Below are 17,818 nucleotides of genomic sequence, written 5' to 3' on the forward strand. Positions count from 1 at the left end.
GTGCAGTGACACAAGTGTGTGTCCAGAGCAGCGTGGCAGGGCCCCAGGGACAGCCGTGTGCGCAGGGCGGGCACAGCAGCGGAGGGGTCTGCCGCAGGGGCTACGCAAGGTGTGCCTGGGTGCGACGGTCGCTCACGGCTGACACGGGGTGCAGTCAGGGTGGCAGCGCTGGTGTGCACGCTCCTTTGCACGTGGGGCCCAGGCGGGTTGGCCCCCCCCGTGACAGTGACGGTGTCCCGTCTGGCAGGGAGGAGAAGGAGCGCTGGATCCGGGCCAAGTACGAGCAGAAGCTTTTCCTGGCTCCGCTGCCCCAGTCGGACATCCCGCTGGGGCAGCAGCTGCTGCGGGCTGTGGTGGAGGATGACCTGCGCCTCGTGGTGACGCTCCTGGCCCATGGCACCAAGGAGGAGGTGAACGAGACCTACGGGGATGGAGATGGGCGCACAGCACTGCATCTCTCCTGCGCCATGGCCAACGTAGTCTTCACACAGCTGCTTATCTGGGTAAGACACGAGCCCGCAGCCTCCGCCACGGCACTTCGGGCCCTGTCCCGGTGCTTCGCCGCTGCAGCAGCCCCAGGCTCCCAGGTCTCGGGACACCCCTCATGCATCCCCCTTCCTGCGGGTTTCCCCACGTGCCCACTGGCGCTGCCCTCCCCACCCTCCCATCTCCCTCTCCCTGCCCGCCCCAGTGCCACAGAGCGCCTCTGCCCATGCTGGTGCTCTTGCTGTGCCACCCCCACGCCCGCGGGCCGCTGACCAGCTGCTTTCTCTCCTGCACAGTACGGGGTGGACGTGAAGAGCCGGGACGCTCGGGGCCTGACCCCGCTGGCCTACGCCCGGCGAGCTGGCAGCCAAGAATGCATCGACATCCTGCTGCAGCATGGATGCCCCAGCGACAGTGCCGTCACCACGCTGACCCCCAGCCTGCCCCGCCGCAACACCAACGCCAACAACAATGCCTGCACCGTGGTGCCAGCTGAGCTCGGCTCCAGCCCCAGCGCTGTCTAGCTCCTCACGGGCTCTCCGCTCACCGCATGGCCGCCTTCAGGTCCTGCCAGGGGACCAGGGCCACAGGAGCAGGTCTGAGAGCAGCACGGCCAGGCCGCCTGCTGGGCTCACCCCCCCACCAGCACCCCTGTTCTGGCTGGGAGGAGGCGGGGGGGCCAGCAGCCTGCTCCTCTGTGCTGGTTCCTGTGGACTCTCCCCCAATGCAGCTGGAGTAGGGGCTGTGCAGACCCAGCGCCGTCAGCTTGCAGAGGGGCTCCCTCATAGTCACTGGGATGGGGGGCTCCAGTACACCCCGTTCTCATGACCGGTACGGGGGGAGGAGAGGCAGTGTCTCTGTGCCCCCCACTACACACACATGTAGATAATACAGCGGCTGGAGGCAGTTCAGGTGTGCAGCCCTCCGCTGCGCAGCCACTACTGGGGAGGACAATTGCTGCACCTGCTCTCCCAAACAGTCAGGCAGTTTGGGCACTTCCCTCCGGCCCTCCTCCCATGTCAGCCTCGCTGTGCACCCCTGGTGCAGTGGGGAGGTGGGGGGCAGCCAGAGGTGCACGTTTCTCCACTGCACCCCTGTGCTCCTCTCTGCTTCTGACTGGTGCAGGGAGGCATCTACTCGCTGGTACCACTCCCCACACGCTGATGCAAAGGGAGCATCTCTCCCACACAGCCCCTGGACAAAGGCCTCTCCAGCCTCCCTGGTGACCTAGAGGGGGAAGAGGATGGTCACCCCAGGATCCCCAGCTGTGTCTGTCTGTCTGTAGAGTCACTGTCCTTCCAGGTTCAAGCCCCAAAGCCATACACGGTGTCTCCATCACAGCATCCCCGCTGGCTCCCGCTGCTGCCCAGGTGGGGCTGGTCTCCGGCTGAGCAAGAGGAGAGAGGAGGTGAACGTCTCCCTTTGGTTTTGAGCCAAGCCTGCAGCTGAGCGCTGGAACCCCAAGGCTTTGGACGCTGCTGTGGAACGTCTCTGTCACTTGTGTATAAAATGTACATTGGAAATATTTATATGGACACTCTGTATATACTGTTTCTTTGCCATGAGTTGCCCTGTGTGTGTTATCTGCAGCCAAGGAGATAAATGCCAATAAAACAACCCACCTCCTGCCAGGCCAGCTTTTCTGCATGCTGCCTTTTGGGCCTCCTGCGCACCCTCTGCTCTGCTTCTTGCCCACTCTGCAAGGGCTGGTGGAATTTCCATCCCAGACTGACAAACCTTCAGCCCTTTCTCCTGCAGCTCGGGAGTTGGTAACGGCAGTCCTGTGCTGAACTGGACGCTGTGGGGGACATGGTGGAGTGCTGGGATGGGCAGGGAAGATGTGACAACTTTGAGCACTGTGGGACAAAGCAGGGACACAGCCCCAGAGGGATGCCCTGGTGGGATCAGAGACGGGCACAGCAGAGGGGCAGGGGACATGCCAGGTCACAGGTGCTGGAGCCAGCTGGTCTATGCAAGAAATACAGTGGGTTTGAAGCTGGAGGGGGAGGCAGAGATGGTCAGGGAATGATGGGCTGTCCCAGCAAGAAAGGAGCCTGGGTGGTTTGATGTGGCAAAAAGATTGATGCAGAAGACTGGGGGTCTTCTAGTCCCAAGCTCCCCCAGGCAGTGAAGGAAGCTGTAGGTCTCTGCTTTACCATCCCTGACCCCACAACCTTCTCCCAGCTTTTGGCAGAGCGAAGCCCCAGTGCTGCCAGTTCTCCGCTGGCTGCGCCCAAGGCTGTTGTACCACAAGCGAGAGGTTGGGGCTCCAGCGTCCCCTCTGGCTGTGCCAGGGTCCAGGCTCTGCACCTCACTGGGACTGGGCACAGGTCTGGGTCCCCGAGCCTGCATGGCAGTGCTGTAAGGAAGGGAGGTGCCAAGACACCCCGCTCTCCCCCGGCCCCCCCCGTCACAGGTACCCCTCAGCAGTCCCCTGCAGCCCCTGTTGCCTTCCCCTCATGCCCCTCCCATGGCAGAGGGCTGCCACACTGGTGGCTGCAGATGGTGGCCCTAGCCCCCCCCCCAGTCCCTTAACTCATCTCTCTGTGCCAGCTGCATGTGCCAGTGTCGTGGTCCCCGTCCCAGCCCTGGTCCTGGTCCGAGCCCTCCTCGCCTGTGCCCATGTCTGCCCCTTGTGCCCGTCCCCACTGTCCCCCCCAGTGCCCCCCAGTGCCCCGGGGCCGGCCCCTGCCCCAGCCCTGTGCTGGGTTTGGTTAATTTCCTGGCGACTGCATTAGCGGGAATGGAAGCCGAGGGACGGCAGCTCCTCTGGGGCCCATTAATCATCCCCCTCAGACAAGCTGCCTTGATTACAAGTGGCAAGAAATTCATTAGGGCTGCGGCTCTGACAACTTTTATCTGCGCGGCTGGATCTGACTCATTAGGCAGCCAAATTAAAGCCATGATGGGCCCTGATGAAATTCACTGCTTGTTTATCTTGTGCGATCTGATACATCTGCCCATACATCATCTCCCGTGCGGGATCCCGCCCGGCCCAGCCCCGGTGCCTCCCTTCCCATCCCAGCCCTGCCCTGGCCTGGGGCACAGCCTGGACCTGGACCCAGCCCCAGAGCCAGCCCCCTGCCTGCCCCCCCACTCTGCTTTTGGGGTCGGCCCCGGGTTGGGCTGGTGGGAGGACAGCGCCGGGGCCACGCAGTGCCCCTGGGGGTGTGCAGCCCCCCTCGGGGCACCCACAGCCCTGGCTGGGTCCTGCTGCTGGCTGTGGCACTGCTGCCAGCGCACGGCCCCGGGCAGGCAGACCCGGGGTGCACATCCTGCAAACATGCTGTGGAGCCAGGGGCTGCCCCTCTGCTTTCACCCAGGAGAAGGGAGCTCCAGGAGCTTCCCTGCAGGCTCTGACATGGTCCCCAAGAGCCAAGGCAAAACCCCTTTCCCTCAGTTCATGAGCGGGCACGCAAGGCCATCGTGGGGTACGGGCACTGCAGTGGCCCTGGTTTCCTTAAGGGAGGCTGCACTGCCACCCCATACCAGTGTGCTGCCCCAGTGCCAGAGCCTGTGCTGGGCACGGGCAGCCTCTGCACTGCAGCATGCCGTTCCCGTCCCCAGTAGGAAGGGTGTTGTGCTGAACAACACTGTCTCTGTTGAGAAAATTAGCATGCCTCCATCCAGCAGCAAGGCCAGGCCTCAGCAGCAGCATGCCAATCCTGCTCTGCGTTATCCCACTGTTGGAGCACATCTCCACACCAAGGTGGCTTCACATGGTCCTGGGCCAGGACAGGCTGAGGCAAGAGCTGCTGTGTCCATGTTTAGGCTGGTGCCAGAGAGGGCACAGGCGGACCCTCCACTCTGCTCTGTAGCCCACAGGAGTGTGCCGGGGCAGCAGCACAGTGGGGCTGCCCCTGCATGACACAGCCCCTAGCAGCAGCAGCAGCAATGACGACACAAGCTCCTTGGCAGCACCATAAGGACCCCGCCACAGCCAGCACCATGCACACCACTGAGCTGAAGCAGTGGCTGCGCAGGGTGTGGGTGCTGCAGGGCAGGAGCAAGGGATTCGGGCTCATGCCATGAGTATGCAGCCCATGGATAGAAACCAGACATGCCACGGGTCTGCAACAGTTCCCAGAGAGCCTAGGCACAGCAGATCACGCTGGGACAAGCCCAATGGGGCACAGCTTGAGAGAAAATCCCCGTGGGCCTTCTCAGAGCCCTAGCTGAGCTGGCACAGCCTCCTGGTGGGGTACGTAGGTGGGCAGCAGCCATGGCATGGGGCAGTACTCCCCAGCCCAGGGGCAGCTGGGACCACACATGTGCAGAGATGCTTTTACGAGAGATGGCCAGAGCAGAGATCATACTGTTGGTCTGCACTTTTGCATTTCCAATCAGCCCTGCCTCTCTGAAAGAGAGGGCAGGGGTGAGACACAATGTCCCAGCTCCCTTGGCCTGTGCTTACCAAGATACGGCTCCAGTTCAGCACCTGCACCTGATACCCGGTTGTGTCTCGATATCTGGCCTCCATGGGGGTGCAGAAGTCCACAGCACAGGTCCTTGCAAAGACCTCTGGAGGAGGCGTCAGCCTGGCAGCTGTGGGCACTGGCACCAGCTGGTAGGCTGTGAAAGGCCCAGCATAGGCAGGCAAGTGGGACCCCCCCTGCTTGGGAAGGGCTTCAGCAGTGCTGGCTAGCTGGGGAGCAGCAAGCACTGCAATCTCGTGAAGTGCATCACAACTTGCCCAGCATCTGAGTGAGCAGCAGGCACAGCAGAGTGTGGTTACAGCATCTCTCGCCTCCCAAGCCCCAATTCCAGCATGACCTTGATAATTTCTTCCAGGTCTTGGGTCTTTTTCCCAAGATGCACCCACCCGGAGTTTGCACACCGCTGCTGAGGCCATCGTGAGCAGACTAGCTACCTGCTAGCTGCACCCTGAACGCTGAGTGCTGCTGTGGAGCTGGCTGTAAAGGAACTGGAAGTGGTCAGAAGGAGCTCATGACCCTTCCCAGGTGCCACGCCGACGGGAAGGGAGATTGTTTCTCTCCTGCCTATGTGCAGCCGAGGCCAATTTCTCCCCACCAGGGTATAGGCTCATTGCATTGCAGGATTTCTGCAGCAATGACACCCACACGGTACTTCTCACCCAGGCCAGGAGTATGGTGAGCTGCTCCCTAAAGGCAACCCCCAGCAGCAGGGATTCTGCCCCATGGGGCAGCACAGCAGAGTACAGTGCAGCGGTCCTCTGCCCTGCCTCAAGTCTGCTCATACCAGGGTCAGAGGGCCCATCACAGCCACCGCTCCACACCAGCTTGGGGAAAAAAAAGCCGTGTGACCTCCTGGGGAACCGCTCTGTGAGCCACTAGCAGATCAGCTCAACATCCAAGCAAGTCCTGGAGAGGCTGACAACAATAGCACCAGCACCATGGTGCGGCCCATCAAATCTTCAGACAAGCTCGTTGTCAAAGAATGCTACGAACCAGCTTTGTTGCACTGAAAACCTTTCCCTGAAAGTGGACCACTGAGTGAATAAATACTTTGTGGGATGGAATCACTACTCCTTTCCTAGATCTTTAAGAAAGTAGGAAATGAAGTAGTGGTAAATGAGTGGGCAGGTCTGGGTAGAAAGGATTCCCTTGTAGATGTTGAAACGGTCTTCATGACAGCAAAGTAAGTCTTGTTTGTATGTGTGTATATATATGTATAAACGTATATGTATAAATAAACGCATGCCTATGTATATACCTATGTATATGCCTATGTATATATGCCTATCTCTATGTGTCTACATCTTTATCTACCTTTTCCTCTCCGTGTGTGCATGTGCATGCATGTGCACACAAGCCCATGCACAAGTGTGTGCATTTCGGTATCCACATAAGAATTCTTTCCCCCAGTTCCTACTCCAAGACACAAGACAACAGGCAGAAGGTGGTACATGGGAAACTGCAAATAGATGCAAGGAAAAAAATACTATGAAGGTGGTCAGACACTAGAACAGTGACCCAAAGAGGTGGGATCACCATCCACGGAGATACTTGAATTCAGCTGGACAAGTTCCTCAGCATCCTGACCTAACGGGACCAGATTTGAGCAGGTGTTGGACCAGAGACCTTCTGAGGTCCCTTCCCACCTGCACGGCTCTGTCGTGCCAGGGGCTGTCTTTATCACCCAGTTTTTCCCTGTTGCTCTCTTCCTCCCACCCACCCCAGTCTAAATGATGCAGCACCTACCGCTCCAGCTTGTGGGGCACGCTGCACCCTCTGCTCCACAGGGCTTCTGTTTGGGGAGGTGCAGTAGCCACTCTGCGGTGCGGGCAGTGCCAGTCACTGGTGCGCTGCGGTGCTTTGCTCTGTGCGGTGCAGGAGGCGTCAGGCTCACTGCAATGCGTGGGGTTCACAGGGGAGCTCTGTTCTGAACAGCCAAAGCAGCACTCTGCTGTTCTGCAGCTCTCTCCAACACCCCTGGTGACAGCAGTGAGTCTGTCACCTCCATCAGCACCAGGCTGAGCTGCACCTCTCTGTAGCACTTGCAGTTTTATTAACACAAATGTTTGCAGGATTGCATTGTGTACTGGCTCTGGGACTGATCTAACTCAACAACAAAAAAAAAAGCCAAAAACCAAGTAACTTCTAAGAAGCTGAAAGCTCCAGTTCTTCAATCCACACTGCAGGCAGTCAATAAACAAGTGTGCAGCCAGAGTGGAGGAGCTTTGCACAGAGAGCTCACGTGTGCAAATGCCATGCACGGCAGAGGGGGGAGGGGGCATGTGGGGGGTGATGAGTTAAGAACACAATAAACCGATGCTGTCACTGTGGCAGGACATATCAAACCGCAGTGTTAGCTAGAAATGCCAAGTGAGAATAAGGGAGTTCTTGGACCCTAAGATAAAACTTAACTCCTTTCAATGTCACTGCCCCAACCCTGGAGCTGTGGACATTTTTCAGACTGATGTGCTTAATCTCGTACGGCTGTGCCGTGCTAGGTTGCAGTGGCACAGACCCCTCATGTGGACACATTTATAGTGACAGAGCACTGCTTATAGCTGCACAGTTGCTTTACCCTGCCTCCTCCTGCCCTCCCTGCCCGTGCCCCCCTGCCCCGCCCCGCTTGCCCAGATGTATGTGCACCAGTTCATGTGCAGGAGCTATTGAAATCGCTGCAAATGTCATGTTATCCCCTTTTGCAGCCGTGTAGCATAGGTAAATTAACAGTCTCTGCCTCAGACCAAGCCAGCCCCAAGGAGGGAGAAGCAGGGAATATCTGAGCTGTGGTTCTCAGGAGCCAGCAGCTCTGCCCCTGCCGTGTTGAAGGGACCTGGCAGCTCCCCTGCGAGCAGGGCAGCTGAGGGCAGCAGCCAGAGGACATTTACCTCCCCTGATCCAGTGCGAATGCCAGCAGACCTTGCTACCTGAGCAGGCCAAGCCCATGCTGAGGATGCTGTGAGCAGCACTAGGCCAGGCAGTTCCTGAAGACGTGTTCTCCCTTCCAGGCCAGTGGTGCAGGGGATGGAGGTGGCAGCAGCGGTCCTGCCGTGGCTGCAGGAAGCCAGCTGTGTTCTGCTGCCCCAGCAGGTGCTCGGAAATCCAGGTCACGAAAGGATCCTGCAGAACTGTCTCAGGACCTGCAACAAACACCTGTGTGGAAAGCAGCACCCACCTAGGGCACCCAGGAGCACAGCTTTGTCCTGATGGTTGCTCTGCTCTCAGCTATGGCTGTCCCCACACAGGCCAGCCAGAGCCAGCAGCCGATGGGCAGGGAGATCCACCCACCAGTGCTCGGAGGCTACAGGGCTCTGGAGGAAGACTCAGCTGTGCCAGTTGATCACAGGGGCCACACTCCGGATTAACAGAATGCACCTGCCATAGAGGGAGGGGCCATGGTGAGGGAGCACCCACCCCTGCCCCAGGCAGCATGGAAACAGGCCAGCCTTTGCTTTGGCATCAGGGAGGGCACCCAGGAAGGTGAAGTTGCTGCGGCTGTCAGGGATGTTGCCCACTCTTATAAGATGTGTCTCCCAGGGTGGGGTGCCAATGGCTAACTGGACCCTGTGTGACCCAAACTCCGTATCAAACCTCAGAGCAACTGGCATCCCAGCAGCACCATGTCCCACACCCTTGAAGAAAGCCTGTCCAGGAACCTCTGGTGGGATTGCAGTGGGTGTTGCTCCTACAGCACAGATGCCTGAGCTCCCTTGCCACACGGGCTGGGCTGGCTGATGTTCATCAAACCAGCAACAGAGGCTCTCATGGCTGGACAGCCAGTTAGCAGTGGGATCACATCGTCCTCTGCATGTTGACTCAGGATTGTGCATGCAGCTGTGGCCCGTGCAAAACTGGATCTTCATCAGCTTCTGAGATTGGGCTCAGTCACCTGAGATACCCCCTGGCTTCAGAAGCAACATCCTATGCAATAGCTCTCAAGAGCAGACTATTGCACTCCAGCTGGCCCTGGCTCAGGAAGTCTGGAACCCCCCTTCTGCACCAGTGCAGTAAGACCCGGCAGCTGGTCCAGGCCGGGGCAAGGAGACACAGTGTCGGTGCCAGCAGCGCCTGGTCTGCCCTGGCCCTGCTCACTGCTGTGGGGCCTCGGCAGCCAGTACTGGGGAGACAGGCTGAGGTTTCCAAGGAAAGGAAGGAGCTTTACCTTCCCCTCAGCCCAGCCAGCACTGCCCCAGAGTTCAGTAGCAATAAGGTGCCTGAGCTGTAGGAGGATTGCTCTGTTCATTCCCGTGGGCTGGGGTGTGCTCCTCGGAGCTGAGGGAGGAGGAAAGGCTTCAAGGCAGGACTTCTAGCAGGCAGTGCAGCCCTGAAGAGCTGGAGGCATTGCATCCCTGGGCCTCAGAGGTAGGGCTGGCATGTGGGGCTGAGTTTGCATAGAGCTGGCTATGGGGTGACAGCGCAGCCCTGGGGACAGCAGATGGGCATTCTGCTTGCATCAGGCAGGGGCCAAGGGCGCTGCGGGCACAAATCTCTCCTCAGCCCACGGCCAGCAAAGGCCACATCCTGGCACGAGGCCCATGGGACGGGCAGGGCTGTGCCTTCAGGGAGGGTGGCGATCTGACATCGTGCGGGGGGGATCTCGGGGTGGGGAATGCTCCAGCCCCAGAGCCTGTGGCACCGGGGATACCGGGCTGTCCCAGGGCAGGGCAGGGGCCGCAGCCGCGTGGGAAGCCCGGAGGCAGCACACATGTCCCTCCCCCCCGGTGATGTGCTGCTGGCCCTGGGCAGGCTGTTGGGCAGGAGCCGCGGGAGGTGGCGATGGATGGCCCCGGCCCCGACCCCCTGCTCCTCCCCGCCGGCGGGAGCGCAGAGCTGGGGATGCTCTGGGGCGCTTCCCAGCCCATCCCCTCCTCTGACCCCTCCCGTGTCTCAGCACTGGCACCGGCCTGAGTGCAATGGAGCCCGCAAGGCCACTGCTTCTCCCCGCCACAGTCTCCGGGTCGGCCGACCCCAGTACTGGCACCAGCCGAGGTGCGGACGAGCCCCAGAGCCTCCCACCGTCCCTGACTGCACACCCTCCCCCTGCCCTTGTCTGGGGCCGCTGGCCACGGCCACCCGTCCCTGCAGCGTGGCCGGGCAGGCAGCAGCCCGGAAGAACGTCGCTTCACTCCATAGAAAATAATTTATTGAAATCACAGCTATACATGAGTGGGTGCCGGCAGGCAGCGCGGCCCTGGCCCTGGCCCGGCGCGGCTGTCGGCCGGGGCCTATGGGGGACAGGCAGCCCACGCTCCCCACGGCACGGACAGACGGACACGCTGCCGTATGTACAGAGTTTACATGGAATAAATAAGGGACATGTACAGAGGAGTGCGAGCGGGCGCCCAGGCTGCGCCCCTGCCACGCCGGCCCCCCCCGCCGCCGGCGGCCCGCCCGCCCCAGGGTCCGAGAGCGCCGCCGGCACTCAGGGCCGGGCACCCTGCTCGATCTGCTGGTGCTGGCTGCGCACGGCGAAGCGGTTGACGTGCACCGGGATGGGCACCACGATCTTGGGGTTGCGGACGGGCTCACCTGAGCGGTTGCTCACGTTGCCCGCCTTGATGCGTTTCCACTTGGCACGGCGGTTCTGGAACCAGATCTTCACCTGCACCTCGCTCAGCTTCAGGGCGTGCGCGATCTGGGAGCGCTCCGTCAGGCTCAGGTACTTCTTGCAGTGGAACTCCTTCTCCAGCTCCAGCAGCTGCTCGCTGGTGAAGGCTGTGCGGCGGCGGCGGCTCTTGCCCGCCCCGGAGCCCGGCGGGGCTTGCTCGGCTGCGGGGCCACCCTTGCCCTTGCCCTTGGCGCCCAGCGCGGCGGCGGCCGCCCCGTCGAGGAAGGGCTCCTCCTCGCTGTCGCCCGCCGAGCTCTCCTCCTCCCGCTCGCTGCACGGCGTCGCTGCCGACTTCACCTCCAGCTTCTCCTCGTCCGAGCTGTACGCCTTCCCGTCTGCGGGGCACACAGCGTCAGCGCCCGCCGGCGCGGCCCGCCGCCCCCTGCCCCGCCCGCCCACCGCCCGCTCCCCCGCGGAGCCCCCGGAGCCGCGGGCCCGGCTCCCCCCGCTCCCCGCCGCGGCAGCGGGGTGCTCGGCGGGGGGCTGCAGCTCCCCCCGCGGCGGCCGGGCCCCGCAGCCCCGGGGCCGCCCGCGCCGCTTCCCGCCGGAGCAGCAGCTTCCCCGGCAGCGGCGGCGCGCTCGGCCCCGGGTCGGGCAGCGCCGGCTGCTGCTGGCCCGCACCCCAGCGCGGTCCCTCCGCGCTGCCCGCAGCCTGGCCGGCTCTGTGGGGCGGCACCCCCAAACCCTCCGCACCCGCAGGAGGCACCTTGGGGGTATGAGCCACCACAGCAGCTGCTGCCACCCCCATCCCACCACCCAACCGTAGCAGCATCACTGCCTCATTCCAGCAGAGCCACCACAACCCTTCCAGGGCTTGTCCGGACCTCCGCATCCAGAAGGAAAGTCTGTACCTTGCCCCTCAGCTCAGGCCTCCCTCTCTCCTATCCCCCTGCATCCGGCCATTGATGCTGTTTACCCAGAAAGAAGCCAGCCAAGAGGAGCTGAAGGACCATCCTAGAAACGGCAGCCAGAGCCGGCTCCAGCCCAGAAACCGTCTCTGCAGGGCTGTATAGGACACAGGGTGTCCCGCTGCCAGGATGCACTCCAGCAGAGTTGCACAGCCAAGGCACAAGGTGCTTGGGCAGCTGATGCTCAAGGCTTAGCTTCCCCCCACCAGTCCGTGCAGACAGGCAGGCCAGAGACTGCCAACATCACTCAACAGAGAGGACCCCAACCCAGGGCACCGGGGCAGGAGGCAGCACATGGACCACCGCAGACACCTCTGTTACATTGCCTGCAAGGATATTGCTAGGGTATAGGGGTACGGATCTTCTTGTGTCCCAAACTGCTGCCTGAATGATTAAGCGGCCATGGAGCAAGGGAGGACATGGGTGGGAGACACTGAGGAGGGAAGAGTCCTGGAAGCCAGTCACTTCCGTGGTAGAAAGGCTCAAAGGCCTCACAGGAGATGGAGCAAGAAGATGCTCCCAGCCACAGACAGGGGGCATGGAGGGAGAGGACCCACAGCCGTGCACAGGCAGATGAAGAAGCTTTTCTGTTATGCTGAGACTAGAAGAGACCAGCAAACTCCCCAAGTCTGACCCAACAGCAGGAATTGCTGCTGGAAGGAGTTGGTCCTGAAGCACTGCCACTCTCAATATAATCCTACATGCAGAAGGGGAAGCAGCAATTCTCCTAGCTTCTAAGCAGTGTCCACGTACTGATACATGCACCTCGGGCCACTGGATCTCTGGACACCTCACCTCAGTGGGAAAGGCAGAAGAGCCCTCAGATGCCTGAAGGTGCAAGGTTGCAAATATTCCAGCAGCAACTGCAAGAAACTGCTTGAGCCCAGGAGACGTTCTTAGGAGTCTGGTTGCTGTGGAGCTCCCACATCTTTTGCCAGTCCTGCAGCAAGTCTGTGGCTTCCTGAGAGTGGGTGGGTGGCTTTGGATATCTGGAATCATGTCCCTGTTGCTCCTGCTTCATGCAGTGGGAAAGAAACACCTTCATCTCTATTCTGCTGCAGAAGAATAGACAGTAACCTCCTTCTTCTTGAGGGTTGAGGGCAGAGGGGGGAAAAATCTCCTGTATGTATAGGGGGTAAAGTCCCAGCGAATTTGTGCTTGTGGGGCTGAGGATTAGCAGCAGGTTGCACGGAGCACTTTGTGCTGCCAGTGCACAGTCTCATGCAAGAACTTTGCCAAAAAAGTGAGCTTTCATTTCTGTGTACCATCTCTGTCCACTGCAGCACAAGGTCTGGCAAGATAAGAGAGCTCTTTGGAGGATGTCAGTGTCTTCACACCAAGAGTACTCAGAGGTCTTTGCCTTTCCCCAGTGCTGGAGGAGGGCATCCCAGCAGCCACAGTATCAAACAGTCCTGATCGGGCAGTTTGTGCTTGTAAGTCCAGACTGTGCCCAAAGAGATTGGAAGAAGGATGAGCTACCAACTACAACATGTCACTTTGCAAAACAGATACTATCTCTGGATACACTCTTCTTAACCAGACTCCAAATTTTAAACAGTCTCTAGCAGCCTAACGTGTCTCACATTTGTGCCTTATGAAAGGGCTGGGTTTGCAGTAAGGAACTCAGAACTACATGATGATAAGAATCTAAACCAGATGTTTTCACAAAAAAAAAAAAAAAAAAAAAAGATATATTGGTCTGTTAGTCATCTATTATGTCCCCACTGAGAAAGTAAGGGAGGCAGGGGAACCCACCCATTTGGTGGGAGGGTATACTGAGGCTTTCAAGGCCTTTGAACAGGAAGAGAAGCTTTCATGAAGCAAAACACTGTGACTTTGAGAAATCAACAAAAAGGCAGTAGATGAAGAATAGGATTGACCCATTGCTTTGCTCTTCACAAAGTCCATCTGTTCAGTGATGGACCTGTTGGAGTGGGTCCCGAGGAGGCCACAAAAATGACCAGGGGGCTGGAACATCTCTCCTATGAAGAAAGGCTGAGAGAGTTCAGGTTGTTCAAGCTGGGGAAGAGAAGTCTCCAGGAAGACCTTATTGCAGTTTTTTAGTACTTAAAGCGGGGCTTATAAGAAAGATGGGGACAAACGTTTTAGCAGCGCTTGTTGCAATAGGACAAGGGGTAATGGTTTTAAACTAAAAGAGGGTAGATTTAGACTAGCTATAAGGAAGAAATTGTTTACAGTGAGCAATGGTGAAACATTGGCACAGGTTGCCCAGAGAGGTGGTAGCTGCCCCATCCCTGGAAATGTTCAAGGTCAGGCTGGACGGGGCTTTGAGCAACCTGGTATAGTTGAAGATGTCCCTGCTCATTGAAGGGGGGTTGCACTAGATGACCTTTGAAGGTCCCTTCCAACCCAAACCTTTCTAGGATTCTATGATTATGGACATAGTAAGCATGGTGAGGAGAGTTGGATGTCACAGGGGACAGTTATTCAAGTAGTATCAGAGGGACTTGGATCAAGAATGGGTGATGTGACAGCCAGAAGAGACCTGTGTTGGTAAGCACACAAGAGTTCTTTGTCATATTCATAGGGAACAACACTAAAACCTCACCCTGTGCCTGACTGAATGTGCAGTTACTACATCAACCTGAGAGAGGGTCTCAGACCACTGCCTGGATCACAGTGGAAACCCTCACAGCTCAGGAACAAACATGCTCTCAGGAGAGGTGTGGCAAGCTGGGGGTGTTGAGTACCTTTATCCTGGGGGTCATACTCTTTGTTGCATCTGTAGTAAAAAAACAGACTCTGAGGTTTGCTGCTTCTTACCACCAGTTTCCCTACATGCCTCTCCCCTCCCCTCTCAGGAAGTGTGACAACAGCTGGAAGCGAGTTTGAAACACAGTAGATGCAGAGAGAGGCCCTAAAATAGAGCATTGACTCCTTTGGCTGATCCAACAAGCAACTGATGTTGTCTCCATAGCCACCTGCACGATGGAGAATCTAATGGAGCCCAGGGACAGAAATAGTCACTTTAGGGTATAATTCACTTGATGTCAGCAGAACAGACAAAAGGAGGCATTTCTTCTTCACATGGTTCTTCTACAGATAAGAGATACGTGGCACACCTTGCCCCAGTATGTGGCTGATGCCAAGTTTCTCTCTCCTTTCTGGTGGAATCCAGGGGAGACTAGATAAGGTCACAGAAGAGGAACTGGTCAAAGGTTACTGAAAATACAGAAACAACACCTGGCTCAGGAAGCGCCTGAAGTGGAGGTGGTTGGACGCTAGGGAACTGACACTGTTTTAGAAAACACTGCACAGGTTGCGCTTTCTTACTCTTCCCTGCACAACTGCTTTAGGCCAGGGCCACAGATAGGATGCTAGCGCAAACTGCATTATAGATAGTTTTAGGTGCCTCCTTTTGACGCAAACCATCTTTCTCTTCCTTAACTGTGGAAAAAGCCCATAGCAACCATCCTGGATTTCATCTGAGATGGTTGGTAAAACAAACCCTACTGTCCATCTCCAAAGGCCTTGTCTGGTACAGTCAGGAGAAACATTAGATAAAGGAGAAGGTGGACACGTCTGGCCTGACAAATCCTCTTGGACCTGGGCAGAGCAGCCCGCAGAGTCAGGTCCACATGGGCACATGCTTGTGCAGAAGGACAAGCATCCTTCATGGCTCCAGAGCAAGCACAGTGCTAAGAGACTGCGAATAGGCAGCAGTGAATGAACAGTGGTAGCAAGACATATCTCCTCCCATCATACGAGCCAGTCACAACAGGGCAAGTCTTACAGATATGATTTCTTGACATCAGAAATGGCCACTGTCTGGGACAGTTAATCTAAGTCCCTTGAGAGGAGACAACATGTTGGCCTTAGCTATGGAGGAGCCGCGGAGGGAGATGAAGCACAATGCAGGTCATTTCCCCATAGACTGGGAAGACGCGGTCATACAGACAGCTGGTTTTGGCCAGGGCAGTTCTGTCCCTGAGGTGATTTTCACAACAAAAGTGAGATCACAGTGGGATTTTGACTCAGCACAGAGGCCTGGGAGCACCAGAGGAGCACCAAAGCCCCAATAACCCATGAAAGCAACGAGAAGGCCAAATGCCCCAGTTGTCCTGATGAGGGACAAGGTTTGAGGGGTATAATCTGAGTGAGGGAAACAGTCTTCTGGCAGAAGAACAAGGCAGGGCAAGGAAAAGACCCCGGCTTACCCAGTAGAGACTAAAGGGAGGATGGAAAACAAACAGCTAAGCACTGCAAGAAGCAGCAGAGGCTTCTCAGCACTCATCCATGCCAGGAAGCCTGTGAGATGAAGGTGGGTCTCAGGGGTGGCCAGGGGAGACAGCTCTCTGGACCAGGCCATGTCAGAGAAAGCCAGCAGTTGGTTTGTCCCCGTCTCACTGCAGAAGGGACACCTCACGCCCTGCGCTGAGGAGCTGAGGTGGAAGAGAGCAAGAGCTGGTGCCGGCTGAGAAATACTGAGCAACAAGTCACCGAGGCTGATGACTGCACGCTCGGGGGAGTGGCCGCGGCTCACAAAGGCGAGGCCCCCGCGGCCCTGCCACGGCAGCGGGAGCCGTCCCCGGCCGGAACCAAGTGCGGTCCCGGGAGCAGAGCCGCCGCCTGCCCGCGCCGTCGGGCAGAGCCGGTGCCGCGGCCGCGGGCAGCGCAGCGCGGGGCGGCCGCCCGGCCGCGGGACCTGCCCCGGGCACCGCGGGCTCGGGAGGGGCCCGGAGCGCCGGTAGCCGCAGCACGGCAACGGCGAGAGCATGGCGGAGCCCGGCACCGGGCGGGCAGCGGGCGAGCGAGGGAGCCCCCAGCTCCGCGGTCCGCCTGGGACGCGGCACCGCGCCGGGGACAAGGCGCAGCCCCGCGCCGCACCGCGGCTGCACCGAACGGGACCGGGAGCGGGAGCGGGGCGGGCTGCGCGCCGTCCCGCGGCCCGGGCCGGTGCGGAGCCCCGCTGCCCGCCGCCGCGCTCGCCCCGGGCCGGGTGCCAGGACCTCGGAGAGCTCCGCGCCGCCCTTGTCCCGCCGGGCGGGCCGTGCTCCGCCGGGGTGGCTGCCACCACCGGCGGCTCTCGCGGCTTTCCCGCCCCGCAGCCCGGGCGCGGCGAGCGGAGTTTGTCTCCCACCCGTGAAAGTTGAGGGCGGCTGCGGAGCCGGGCGGAAGAGAGGGGAACCGGCCCGGTCGTCCCGGATCGGCCCGACGGGACAGAGCGGGAGCGCAGCCGCGGGCAGGTCCCGCCGCGCCGCACCGCGGACCCGCCATCCTGCCCGCCGCGCCGCGGTCCCCAGCGCTGCCGGCTCCGCGGCTCCTGCCCCGGTGAGCTCGGGGACCCGCGGCGCCGCCCGCCCGCCCGCAGCCGCCGCTGGGGCGGCGGGGGGGGAGCAGGACAGAGGCCGGGCGGGCGGTGCTGCCCGCCGCGGGGCCCCTCGGGGCTTACGGGAGCCCCGGGCGAGGCGGGCCGGCGCTCGCCGCCGCCGAGTTGCTCTCCGCCGGGCGGGGCTGGCCCGCGCCGCTCTTACCTGCCAGGCCGGGGAAGGGGTCCGGGAAGTGCAGCGGCGGCTCGGGCGGCCCCTTGTCGCGCCCTGGGGGCAGCTCCTCCGGCTCCAGGCCCTCGGCGCCCCGCCGGCAGCCGGCGTCGGGGTTGGCGCGCGGCGGGGGCAGCTCCTGCGGCGGGTAGAAGCCGTCGGGGGGCTCGGAGAAGCTGGGCAGGGCCGTGGTGAGCGCTACCATGGAGGGCACGGCCTGGCCCAGGCTGGCGCAGAAGGTGTTGGTGAGGCGGCCGGCGAAGGAGGCCAGCGGAGCCAGCGGCGGCAGCCCCGACTGCAGGGGTGCGTGGGACAGCGCCTGCGGCAGCACCAGCGGCCGGTACGGCATGAACATGGGGTACCCGGTGTAGAGCAGGTGCCCGGAGCGCGGCGGCGGCGTCCCGATGAGCGAGTCGATGGAGAAGGCGGTCCCCTGGCCGCTGGGTCTCTGCATGGCGAGCGGGCGCTGCCGGCTCAGCCGGCACCAACTTTCCGGCGAGCTCGGGCCGCCGCCAACTCGCCGCGCCGCCGCCGCCGCCGGGCCCCGCCGCGGCCCCGGCCCCGGCCCCGGCCCCGGCCCCGGCCCGCGCCCGCCGCCTCCCGTGGGCTCCGGCGCCCGGCGAGAGCTGCCGCCCGCCCGCCCGCTCGCTGGCTCGGCGCGGCGGAGTGGAGGCGCGCTCGGAGCCGCCCGCCCGCCCGCCCCGCCGCGGGGGGGCCGGGCCGGGCCGGGGAGGGGAGGGGAGGGGAGGCGGGCGGGGGTGTCGCCCTCTGCTCTCATCCATCTTCCGCACATCACGGTCGAGTTCCTCCTTCAGCGCCCGCTCCGGCGGGGCAAGGCTCCCCGCTCCCCCCGGCGCGGCCGGCCCCTGGGAAGGTACCTCC

At 60.6% G+C, this 17,818-nt stretch overlaps 2 protein-coding genes across 3 annotated transcripts in view; one reads left to right on the plus strand and one right to left on the minus strand.

The window, feature by feature from the left end:
* Positions 1-2,122, plus strand: part of AGAP3 (ArfGAP with GTPase domain, ankyrin repeat and PH domain 3) — a 146,935-nt gene extending 144,813 nt beyond the window's left edge. For both annotated transcript variants that reach the window (XM_033000364.2, XM_042801673.1), the window contains exons 17-18: positions 248-503; positions 783-2,122. In XM_033000364.2, coding sequence (XP_032856255.2) covers positions 248-503; positions 783-1,010 — 484 coding nt within the window. In that variant the 3' untranslated portion in view covers positions 1,011-2,122. The remainder of the gene's footprint in view (positions 1-247; positions 504-782) is intronic.
* Positions 2,123-10,169: 8,047 nt separating this feature from the next.
* Positions 10,170-17,416, minus strand: GBX1 (gastrulation brain homeobox 1). The gene is made up of 2 exons (XM_042801675.1): positions 16,931-17,416; positions 10,170-10,862 (listed from the first exon to the last, which is right to left on the minus strand). The coding sequence occupies exons 1-2, from the start codon at positions 17,388-17,390 to the stop codon at positions 10,342-10,344; spliced, it is 981 nt and encodes a 326-aa protein (XP_042657609.1). The 5' UTR covers positions 17,391-17,416; the 3' UTR covers positions 10,170-10,341.
* Positions 17,417-17,818: the final 402 nt, after the last annotated feature.

This window comes from Tyto alba, unplaced genomic scaffold (assembly GCF_018691265.1).
Source record: "Tyto alba isolate M040663 unplaced genomic scaffold, T.alba_DEE_v4.0 Super-Scaffold_38, whole genome shotgun sequence".
NCBI lineage: Eukaryota > Metazoa > Chordata > Aves > Strigiformes > Tytonidae > Tyto > Tyto alba.